Source organism: Plutella xylostella, chromosome 21, assembly GCF_932276165.1.
Source record: "Plutella xylostella chromosome 21, ilPluXylo3.1, whole genome shotgun sequence".
In the NCBI taxonomy this organism is placed as follows: domain Eukaryota; kingdom Metazoa; phylum Arthropoda; class Insecta; order Lepidoptera; family Plutellidae; genus Plutella; species Plutella xylostella.
The window spans coordinates 9,521,129-9,533,710 of record NC_064001.1 but is presented as its reverse complement, the minus strand read 5'-3'; the positions used below and the strand labels follow the sequence as shown (position 1 = coordinate 9,533,710).

General features: G+C 39.5%; 1 protein-coding gene across 1 annotated transcript; it reads left to right on the top strand.

Annotated features, from left to right (window-relative positions):
* The first annotated feature begins 8,119 nt into the window (after window positions 1-8,119).
* On the top strand, window positions 8,120-12,427 carry LOC119693236 (coatomer subunit epsilon). Its single transcript, XM_038116089.2, has 7 exons — window positions 8,120-8,274; window positions 8,393-8,587; window positions 8,955-9,046; window positions 9,348-9,513; window positions 10,531-10,642; window positions 11,463-11,578; window positions 11,924-12,427. The coding sequence occupies exons 1-7, from the start codon at window positions 8,176-8,178 to the stop codon at window positions 12,050-12,052; spliced, it is 909 nt and encodes a 302-aa protein (XP_037972017.2). The 5' UTR covers window positions 8,120-8,175; the 3' UTR covers window positions 12,053-12,427.
* Window positions 12,428-12,582: the final 155 nt, after the last annotated feature.

Here is a 12,582-nt window from a genome sequence, read left to right as displayed (position 1 = left end):
CCGTGGGAGTTTCGGGGAAAATTATTTATATACCCCATTGAAAATATTACTTTTAAACGACTCTATAGATTTTAATGAAACATAACCGATAGCTTTGAATGCCCATACTGGCCGACAGCATGGGTTATTTCCGTTTTTAGACATCAAAGTGATCATAGCCTCATATTCTATCCTTCTATTGTCCTAACCAAACTTCGTCCAATCACGATTTAGAAATACAAACTAATGGTTCCAACTCCCTCCCGGGTATCGAATCCAGTACCTCTGTGTGTTGTGTGTCAAGTGCTAAGTGTCTACCATAAGATCAGAGACAATTCAGCTATAGTAGGTACAGAGAGTACAGTAGGTAGTTAAGAACATCGTAAGACACATCGCCATGAATTTATTTAAATTCTGCATGAAAACCTGAACTTTTCCGGTTAAAATTGGTTTTATTTACCGTTGAATAAATTCCAACCTTGTTCTTATTCTGGTAAGGTTTAAAGTAAAATGTGGGGTGACCATGTGTTGGCAGCTAGCGGGTCCAATGGGAGAACAGTTGTGGGAAATTCAACTTAAGTTTTGACTGCAAAAGTAATATTGCAAAATACAATGTTCTTAACACATAGATTGAACATCCAAGACCCGAAAACAATTAATATCTGTCTGTAAACAAATATCTGCCCCGGACGGATTCGAACCAGGGACCTTCCGCATTGGAGTCAGCAGAATCGTTTTATTCATTATTCAGAGTTGTTTTTAAATCGTTCTGCTTTTACCGTCAGCTTTTACATAATGACATTAGCATTTTTTAAAAGGTGTTTTGCTTAAACCTTTACATCTACATCCCCTTTTCATATCCTGTACCAAAACTTCCGTAAGATTATAATAATAATAGGTAGGTGAGTATATTATTGCGGGGTTGAGACTGGTATGAATACAGGGTTGAATAATATCATAAGTTGAAATAAAATTAAGGTTTGAGTGCAGTAATCCAAGATGTCTAAATTTCATGTGTTCCATATGATTTGGTAAGTTTACCTGAATAAATAGTGAGTATTCAATGCACAAATGTAAATATAAAATATGCAACGTTACTCTCATTTCCTTTGTGCTATTTAAAAAGTAATAATAAGAAATATGTATAGTGCATGGTTCAGCTGCCCTCTTAGCAGCTTTTCAATGTAGGTAGGTATATATAGTTTTAGACACCGCTGCTTTTCAGTCAGTAGAATAATAAATAAAAGATTTGTTATATTCAGGAGTCACTATCATAATCATAATCACCTATACCATTTCTTAAATTGAATTGCGTATAAATGACTTCAATACTTACCTAAGTATAAAATATTCTAAAAACTCATAGTACATAACAGTCCCGAGCAAATTCCATAACTTCTTATCTCCAAATGTTTTCCAAAAATGGACCCTGTAAGCTATTTTCCCGCCAAAAATCTAAGGTCTAACGGTGACATCCGTAGCGGGGCGGGGTAGGGGGGTGGCTGGGAATTAGCACAAAGGTCGTCGACCCCGCCAGCTGGTGCGAGGGGCCCTTTGACCGGAGATTTTGGCGCTAAACCGCCAAGAGTTGTGGAATCTTTCTGTGTTCTATTTTTGAATTTTCTATGCGACCAGCGTTATTATTTAACCCTTGTGCTTCCTAAGCTAAAAAATATTGTAGAAAGGGGTCGCCTAATTTAGTCTTCATGGCAAAGGTAATTTACATTTATTAATTAAGTCTGAAGGCACAACTATTAATTTAATGTTAAGTACTTATAATGGTAAGTACAATCAAACAATTTATTTGGAATATGGACAGGAAGTATTTATGTATAAGTAGGTAAGTACCTAATTAGATGCTATTTAAAAAACTGAACCAAAGTCAATAGTATTTTATGTAGTAGGTATGTAATGTCCTAACAGGCATCAGGCACCTAACATTAAATTCTTCACATATGTATCTACCTAACTAGAAAAGCTTACAAAAAAATAAGGAAAAAATACATGTAAGGAAACGCCACATTTCCCCAAAGTTCATTGGTCTGCTCATCAATAAAGAAAAACCTATCAAGGGTCGTCAAGATATTGAAGGATGGCACTGGGGGTGAACGAGACAGGTATACCTCATGCTTCGGGAAACAAAAAGAGATGGAATTTAAGTCAAGCATTCGCAATTTTGCGTTCTCACAATGATACTTACTTACTTTCAGTTCTCGACTGTAGTATTAATAATATTATGTGTTTGAATTTCATCAGTGACATAGGTACTCAAAATAAATTATAAGTAAAATCTAGGATGTTTTTTAATATCGGTTGAGTATAAAAAATATTTTTCTTTGGTACTTAAGTAACTATTTTTTTTATTTTATTTTTGCTAATTTCACATTCAACTACTTACTCACAAGGGAATCACAGATAAAATTCCACCCAGTACTTATATGTTGTTAGGGTAGGAATGTATTCTTACGGTAACATAAAGCATATTTCACAAACTCCGACGCCAACATTAAACTTAATTTCCCTGTACAGCTCGACAAAATTACCGGAAATTGCGCATCCTACACCGTCAAAAAGTACAGCCACACCGGTGTTTTTTTTTTCCAAGACCTCCGTATCCAGCCAGACACATCCGTTCTCTTTTAAAAATCGGAAGAGCGAAATAAGATGACAACGTTTAAAATTGTATGGAGCGAAATTTATATTAAGAAAAAAAATAAGTAGAACAGCCAGCATGCGGCATACAAAGGCGTATCATCCATCTGCTATCCGGTGCTTTGTACACAGCTGTGCGTAAGGAGGTTTTTGTAAAAAGTCTCACTACCTGCGCGCTTATTGTCGGTCGATCATGAACTTGAGCCGTGAGTACCTATGGTGTCCTAGTACAATGGGGTGACGACGCTGTGGGGTAGCAACGGGATTTCTCACGGGGTTGTCATGGTGACTAATGGCTTGTTAGGGCCGCCTACGTTTATCGAAAAAATATCCATTACTCCACTCATTATTTTGAATTTAGTTTACAACAACAAAAAGGATAATTACAACAACAGGATAAAATATTTGTCTTTTATACAAATTTAATGATTATTTTGTTTAAGGAACTCTTTTAACAAGTCTATATTAAGAATTAAGATTTCATCGTGTAATATATTTTCTTATTACTTAATTAATTAAATTAAGTACCTATGTACAATAGAGTTTCACAGCAGAAACGATCCTGAAAATTGTGCTTTCAAAAACTTCGCTAACGCGTTGAACTCTTTTACTCCTAATTAATAAAAAAAAGCTAGATTTAAAGCCACAAATTTGTGTCCGTGATACATTGCTCCCATTCATTACCTAATCTCCAAAATTCTATGAAACAAACACATTTTATTAATAGCAAAAAAAGTTAACAAGAAATCTCGCTATTTGTCTTTGTCTTAGGGCGAAATTTCTGAGACGAAAGTTTTTGCTAGCGCCCGAGTCACCTAGCCAGAGCACTTCAAAGTGACTTACTTGTTTTTGGTAACCTTAACTGTTTAGTAAATACCTAGGACTAATTTAAATTAGGTAGACTAAAGTAAAGCACAACCGTATGATGATTCCATTAATTAAATCCAGGCTTCTGAATATAATTATTTAATTAGTTAACTGTTATTTGATTTGCTTGTCGTCGCAGTGTTAGGTACCTAATATCTAACCAAAAATATTGATAGTAACTAAGTTTCTCTATAAATTCATTCTTAATTTACACAAATTTACACATTATTAGTAAACTGTTTTGTCGTGTTTTAAGTATACATATTATTTTTATGAAGTATGGATACTATTGGTATATTTTAATGATACGATAATTAAAAAGTGTAATGATACGATTTACTACTAAGAGTACATCTGCAGACGCATGTACATTTTAGAAATCACAAATTATGGTCACTGAGTTGCAGTTTACCATTCATTGAAGCTGCACAAAGAATGAATGAAAAAAAATATTGCTTTACGTCGATACATTGCGCCGAGTCTTGTCTTGTCTTCAAACTTTCGGAGATTCGCATTATGCGAGGGTCTACAACTTTGTGAATAGGCATTATTGTCACCTGGCAACGCACAAGGTATGGTTTGACAATACGCAATGTTCTTTGGATCTATGTTATTGTTAAAGTGAATGATGCGATCGTTCGGTTGTCATGTAAAAAGCGTTGCTAAATAAGCAAAGTAATAATTTATTGCTAGAATTCTGGTGTTGGCAGGTGGATAGGAGTAGGAAGACTTATTATCAGTTTATTATTCAATATTTGAAATGCTTAGTATAGGTGCGTCTTCGTGCGCGCAGAAACCTATAGTTACTACTTATAACCTCGTTTCATCTTAAAAGATCGCTGTGACAGCTGACAGCTATTATTTTTCCAAATTATGCAGAAATATATTATGGCAAATTCTGTTAATTACATTTCATTGGACAAAATCGTTACAATTTTAATATGGGAAATCTTTGAAACCGTAAAACTCAAGTACTTAATCATCTTAGCTGAAACGAGGTATAGAGATAGACCGGTACCTACGTAGGTAGGTACTTATAGTGAAATGAAAGAAAACTTGAATGCTCGAAGACTATCTAAAATCAAATCTTATCTTACTTTTTACAACTATCGAAAACAACACCTTCAAACTTCAATAATAAGCAGACAGATATTTTTTTCTACAATTTATTGTAGGTACTAATAAATTGTTTTCTTAATCTTCGTAGTTTACAATCCGTAGCGATCTCTATTGTTGTACCAGGGTATTAGGATATGAAAGAGCACGTTCCTCAAAAGCCTGCATTCAGAGTTGGGGGCAGAATGCTGTCTTATCTTATCCATTCACTTCTTATCAGAGACTCGCACCTTTCAAACACGCTGACAGAATCTGACCTTGGATCTTGACTGGCTTGAGGTAGGGGTTGATGACTTCTTCTTCTTCTTGTCGTGTCGATGGCAACTGTCACACTTCCGCGGCCCAGTGGGCCGCCACGTCGATACCCCTCTGGTTGGCCTTGAGGAGGTCTTCCCGGGTGCAGGTGTTGGGACATCCAGGGCACACCATCAGGTGCTCCATGGTCTGTGGGGACGCACCACATGCGCAGATGTTGGAGGCAGGGCCGCGGTAACCCCACCTGCACATGTTTTCTCCGCATCGGCCCATGTTTGTCCTGAGTCGGTTGAGTGACTTCCATGTCGCCCAGGGTAGTTCGTGTCCGGGAGGCAGGGACTCCTTGGGAGGGATGAAGGAATTCGGGTATTTTGCCTGCCATAGGTCTATCCTTTCCTTCGATGGGTCTTTGTGCGAGGCAACTGTAGACCTAAGGAAGCTTTTCCGGCTTTTAAGTCGGTAAGGAGCTGGTTCTTGGTTGTAGAGCGGGTGCCTCGGGTCGGTCTCCTGTCTGTGTTTTTCTCGAGAGCAGGCAGCCTCTCTACGCACATCGGGGGGGGCGATACCGCACAGTGAGTACAGCATCCAAACCGGTGTCGGCTTAAGGCATCCCGTGATTGTCCGGCAGGTGTCGTTCAAGGCCACATCCACTTCCCTGCAATGAGCAGATCTCGCCCACACGGGGCAGGCGAATTCACCTGCAGAGTAGCATAGTGCCAGTCCTGTGGTCCTCAGTACATCCGGTGATGCTCCCCACTTGGTTGACGTAAGCTTCCTGAGTAGGTTGTTGCGTGAGCTCACCTTCCGTTTGAGGCTTTCGCAATTCCATTTAAAGGTGAGGGCACGGTCCAGTGTGATACCTAAGTATTTGGGGTGGTCATTGTGCTCTATTTTTGTCCCACGCCATGTGATGTTGAGTGTGCGTTGTGCTTGGCGGTTACGGAGGTGGAACACGCAGGACTCCGTTTTGGAGGGGTTTGGCTTCAGCGCATTATCCTCGTAGAATTTCCCCAAGCCTTCCAGAGCAGCTCCAAGGTTGTCTTCTGCTTCCTCGAACGATTTTGTTTGAGTAGCTAAGGCTAGGTCGTCGGCGTATAGAAAGCTTGACAGGTCCTGGGGCTGATCATTCGTGTATATGTTGAAGAGGACTGGCGCCAGGACACTGCCTTGGGGGAGGCCGTTTTTCTGTGTGCGCCATCTGCTTTTCTTCGCATACAGGGACACCTGGAATCGTCTATTTTGCAGCATCTCACCCAGAAAGCGAACAAAGTCATTGTCCTTCGTTAAGCTTTGGGTTGATGACTGGAATGATTTAGTGCTTCGCTTTCCAACATTTTCTTCAAAATGTTATCAGTGAACGAAGGCAGATGCATGTATCAGACATATCTACCGAGCAAATTCCAGACTAACTCTAAAATATCGAAACAAAACACTTTATACATACCTACCCAAAACTTTTCTCTTAAATCTATCTATTTAGAAAAATACATTGACATCCGTTGTTTACTTTTAAGCATAGGTTCTAGACTAGACTATGCTTTACACTATGTAAGTACAGTCAGCTGCATAAGTAGCTGTACACTTTGAAACTCACAAACTGAAACTTCAAACTCACAAACTGCCTATTAAAACATTGTCAGTTTGTTATGTAGCTAGTTCGACAAGGATCAAAAGTGCAGCTCACCACCACCGTACTTAGTGATAGTCATAACATTTATCGGATTCACAGGTCCAAAGTATCCTAACTAATATTATAAATGTGAAAGTAACTGTCTGTTACTCTTCACGCCAAAACTACTGAACGGATTTGAATGTTTGGTATACATATAGTATAGACCCTGAAAAAGAACATAGGCTACTTTTTATCCCGGAATTCCCACGGGTAAGCGTTTTAAGGCGAAGCGAAGCTCGCGGGAACAGCTAGTACTTATAGTATATACTTACTTACGTGAAAGTGCACTAAACCCAATCATCTCAAATGGACCTTTCCATGCCTTAATTTTTTCATTAAGTATTGTATATGTACTTTTATCACATTTTAAAACATCGACATCGACAATATCACAGCCCTACTACCCTGCACCAGGTGCCTCCTGCCGCCTGCCTGCTACCTAAGTGCTCCGTGCTCTTCTTGAGAAAGTTTCAATACAATGAGGATTCAGTCCAATACAATGTTTGTTTTGTTAAAATCCGGGATGGCAGTTGTCGAAAGACTCCTTGCATAAGTAGGTACAGTGGGAGACAAGTCGAATGCAATACTAGAGTACCTGCACAGTAAAGCACATTAATTTTGTAATAATAATATGTGAATGAATGTAAATTATGTAACTTAATGTACTTAACTAGTTACCTATAATACTTATTTTGAAACTTTGATGAGGATTCGAAACCGTGAAATCTCAAATGAAAAGCAAAGAACTAAGTACCTAATTTATTTGCCTTAATATTGTACAATGTACCTACAGGACCTACTAACTTTCTTTTCAGCTTCTATAAGTACACCACCTGATACTTATAAGTAAGTATGTATTTTTAAGTAAGTACCTATGTATTTAATATACCTACGTAGGTACTGACCTACGTACTTACCTATCTATAATGCCAGTTTTATCCTGAAAGTCGCAATGTGTGTCAAACTTTTGATGTTTTAAAAGTTTGATCTAAATGCGTCTGATAATGAGATCATTCTTAATGAAAGTACCTAGAAACAATCACGTTGTTGAGTGTTCTTTATGTTTTGGGCTTTCAAACAGTTTTAATGTAAGCTGATGAAAGTTATGGTTAGAAAGTACTTAAGTAAGTAACTAAGTCACCTATTTCATTTTTCAAGCTCGAAGACCTAGGATATCTCCTCTACATATACCAAATGTTATAAAAAACGGTTGATTGGGTTATGCAAGGAACTTATGTACTTAACTACTTCTCTAACGAGAAGGGTTTATGCATGGTTTATGTGATTCACGTCCACGTCATGTGCGTGCGTGTTAGGTAAGTATTGAAACAATATACGTATAATAGTTACGCACTTATTCGTAGCAGCATACAGCTTTCGGGATTACAGATTGTACTACATAATATGTACATCGTAACTCATTTAATTTACCTTAAGCCAGTGCGAGCGTGGTATGGAACAAGAATATAATAGTTAATAATTATTATGAGAAACCGTTGGGCACGTTCTCTATGCCCAGTTATGTGTGCTACTACTCTGTGGTAAGTGTCAAATATTAAAAACCTAATACGTCAGTGTCAGACGAGCGAGTGTCAGTTGTTGATTGAACTGTCACTGTCAAAATCGCTACCAAAATGGCACGTCAGCAAGATGTTGATGAATTATTTGATGTTAAAAATGCATTTTACGTTGGAAATTACCAACAAGCCATTACTGAGGCTCTGAGTATAACCGTAAGTATCATCTCTAATAATTTTCTGCAGCTTTCCATTGATAATTTACCCGAAATTTTGCACAATATTTATGGGTGTCAACAACGTTGTCTTATGTTTGATTTATTTCTTGTTTCAGCAAATATCCTCTCCCACGGTGAAGACGGAAAGAGACTCCTTCCTGTATCGCTCGTACATCGCTCAGGGGAACCACCGCATTGTGTCTCAGGAGCTGAAGAATGCTGATGTCTTGTTGCAACCCTTGAAGACCTTGGTGGACTACCTGTCTCCGCAGGCCAACAAGCCGGCCATCGTGGCTGACATCGACGCCAGGGTACGTTTTATACTAGTTGCTAATAGTCATTAGGGTAAAGCCAAACATCCACTGCTGGCTAAACCAAGTTAGTTTGCACAGTTGAGCTGGTTTTTCATGCATGTGTGTCCACCGCAAACTATGCTCTATGTGTGAAAAACTGGCTCAACTATGCAAACTAACTTAGTTAAGCTGGCAGTGGAGATTTGGCTTAATGGTCTTCCAAAGGAATCAATGTTTATTAAAATTTATGGTAACAATCATGTTGCAGTGGTAAGTACACTGGCCAAATCTGACCTGCATAGCTTGCATTCCACCATTTTGTTATTCCCGACTAACACTTAAACACACTGATTAAAATTTTAAAATAAAATGTATATGATTTCAGGTGGCCAAAGGATTGGAGTTACAAAATGACATCTTCTTGCTTGTAGCTGCAACTATTTACTATCATGAAGAAAATTATGAAGCTGCACTCAAGTAAGTAATACCTACAATTTTATTCAGGCCATAGGTTGAGTCCCAGAACCTAGGCCGGTTTTGTATTTCCCACCAACACTTATCCAATAAGTTATGTTAGACAGTTTATGAATTCATACTTTTACATGGTTACAGAAATGTAACCATTTTTATAGTGAAGTATATGTATGTCCAATACATATATTTTCGTAAAGCAGTTTATATTACATAGTACGTTATTTGCATTACTCTTACTCTGCAATCTAACCTCAATACCATGGGTCTACTAAATACTAACACAGATTCTGCAACAACATTCCAGAATCCTCCACGGGACGGAATCCCTGGAGCTCCGTGCATACACCCTGCAGTGTCTGCTGGCCATGCATCGCCCGGACCTCGCCAAGAAACAGCTGAAGATACTGCAGGACCAGGAGGATGATAGTACTCTGACGCAGCTGGCGCAGGCCTGGCTTAACTTGTCTCAGGTAAGGGGTACATTCAGCAGTCGTATTTGTGTCGCAGGCAACTGGTTTAATCTCCTGTTTGATTGAACCACTAGCCCGTTCATTGGATGGCGCTATTCAGTTGTATGACTAAAGGACAACTCGTCAAGTCGTTGATTGTAACGTTCGACGTCTTGACTGAACGTCATTCAGCGAAGTCGTTGAATGGGTTATAGTATAGCAACTTTGTAATGTCTGGTTAGGGTGAACATCACCAGACAAGAGTCAACAAAAAGACTATGTTACAAAGCTCTTATCTCACAAATTAACTAAACAATAACAATAAACGTACCATATATTGTTGTTCATAATTATCCAATTTCGCCACTTTTTTTCTTTGAAACTATCCGCCCGCGGCGTAATAATAGGTAAATCCATGTTGTCACACTATTTTAACACAAATAACGCACTTTAAAGCTAATTTATTTGCAAAAAACTAACAATATAGGTGCTTTTTGTGTCAGCTGTTAGCTGTTAGACGCCATATTTGTTTTATTCACCACCTGACTGATTTTAAGTCAGCTAACTAGTTGGACGTTTTGTGACGCTTGTACAATCAACGTTCGGCCTAGTCATACAACTGAACAGCGCCATCCAATGAACGGGCTAGTGGTTCAATCAAACAGGAGATTAAACCAGTTGCCTGCGACATTTGTATAGATTTATTGGCTTGTGGGTTGTGAGCTAATTTTATGTAATTTGATTGTTTTGGTAGGGCATTATGTTAGGTGTAATTATTCCAAATTGGAAGTCTTTTGCAGTCAGATGAAATATAATTTATACTAATGTTTTTTAATTCTTGTATTAGGAAAGCTAACAGCATGTCAAACAAGAATTAAGCTAATAACAAGCTTTCACAATGTGGAGATTAAATGGCTATGTTGATGATGTAGTTACAGGTACTGCCTATGCAAACCCAAAATGAAGGGCAGTCATGCCTTACTAAATAAATTACTTCCTTATTAAATGACTTAATGCAATGTTTCATATTCCCCCCAGGGTGGACCAGGAGTGCAGGACGCACACTACAGTGTGATGGAGCTGACGGAGAGACTGGGCGCGCTGGGCGCCGCGCCCTCTGCTGTGGGCGCCGCTGCCGCTGCTTCTAGAGGTCAGCTTACCTTCATTTTCTTCATTGTTCCCTAGTACCTGTAGAACTATATTCTAAAGTAATTACAATATGGTCATAATGATCGTCCAAATGATGTAAATGGTAAAGATGGAAACAGTTAAAACATTTATTCAATCATAGGAAAGTTCTATGGTGTGATTTTATTTCTTAATACGGTGGCCATATTTCATCATGAAAGAAGTTAAAGATGGCTAACTCCAGTTTCTTTATGAAATAATGAAATGAGAGTATTATGAGGGCGTCATTTCCGCTATAGGCCAAAAGCAATCCAGTTACAAAGAGGGCCTCAAAAGTGTATTTTTTACAATGAATTGCAATGCATTGATGCGTGCTATCATCATCATCATCTCAGCCATAGGACGTCCACTGCTGAACATAGGCCGCCCCCAATGATTTCCACCTTGTCCGATCGGAGGCGGCCCGCATCCAGTGCTTCCCCGCGGACTTCACTATATCGTCCGTCCATCTCGCGGGGGGCGGCCAACGCTGCGCTTGCCGGTACGTGGTCTCCACTCTAGGACTTTTCTGCTCCACCGACCATCAGACCTTCGAGCAATGTGTCCGGCCCACGGCCATTTCAGCTTACTGACTCGATAGGCTATGTCGGTTACTTTGGTTCTTCTACGGATCTCTTCATTTCTGATTCGATCACGTAGAGATATGCCGAGCATAGCCCTTTCCATAGCTCGCTGGGTGACTCTGAGCCTATTCAAGAGGCCTAAAGTTATTATCCGATTGTGGGATTGAAGCGCCCTTAATAATATTCATCAGGTTTTGATTATTTTGTAATTTTGTCCAGGCATGTGGGAGGAGTGCGAGCAGACGCTGGTGGAGGCGCAGGCGCGCTCGCCGCACGACGCCGACCTGCTGCTGGGGCTGGCCGTGGCCGCCAGGCACAGCTCCAAGGCACCAGAGGTATGTTGGAGCTTTTATTATGTAACTGAGGTATCATCATCAGGTCCCTCCGCTGAACATAAAAGTATTCTCCGAAGGTAAGCTAAAGTGGAGATCCTGAATTACCAGTAATGTAGTCTCATATACTACCTGGATTATAGCAGCGGAACAGAGGTCGGAACCGCCCTAGCTATATTGTACCTTTTATGCTGACCGCATAGAGGGCTCTGTTGCTTGTCTAACTTATTTTAGCCGACCGCAAAGGGTGCAATAATATTGAACGTTTGTCTCTCTCTATCTAACGTTATCTCTCTAGTTTTATCTCTCTTGCACTGTTCTAACACTCCCTATTCCTTCACATTCCAGGTAGCCTCCCGTTACCTGGCGCAGTTGCTGGACAGCCACCCCTCACACCCGTTCACGAAGGAGTACCTCGCCAAGGGCAACGAGTTCAAGCGCCTCGCCGCGCAGTACCAGCCCGCTGTGTCTAGTTAGGGAGGGGAGGGGAGGGGAGAAGGGATGGGGTTTGGGGAGAGTTTAGGGTGATACTTTGTGTGGTACAGACAGGGCTTTAGTAGCTTTAGACTTTTGTACCTAGTCAAACTAACACACCGCTTGTTCATTAATTTAAACAGTGGTGGTTTGTGTGTTTGACAAGTTACTGTGTATAGCATATATGCTGAACAACTGAACATACTAGGCACTTTCATTACATAAAATATATGAGAGAAAAAAGGTGTAGTAAGCCGTAAGGTGTCATCCTAAACGAGCTCTAACACAGCAAATGGTCATTCCGTGCATTTGAAGAGATATGAGTATGTATTGAATAAAGTTATCCTATTATTTACCTATGATTATAGATTTATCAAATATTTCAGCATTTTATTTGGATTACTTTCACCAAACTTTGTAACGCTTTTGTAAGAGTGGGATCATTCCCAAATTGTGTAATTCAAAGGTCATAGGTTAATTTTTTTTCATTATTATCAGCCAGAACACCCCCTGTTGACTTACCACTTTTGCAA

Coding starts and splice junctions, on each gene's coding strand:
- LOC119693236 (XM_038116089.2), top strand. CDS start 8,176: ATGGCACGTCAGCAAGATGTTGATGAATTATTTGATGTTAAAAATGCA. Junction 8,275..8,392: donor CTGAGGCTCTGAGTATAACC/GTAAGTATCATC, acceptor TTCTTGTTTCAG/CAAATATCCTCTCCCACGGT. Junction 8,588..8,954: donor TGGCTGACATCGACGCCAGG/GTACGTTTTATA, acceptor ATATGATTTCAG/GTGGCCAAAGGATTGGAGTT.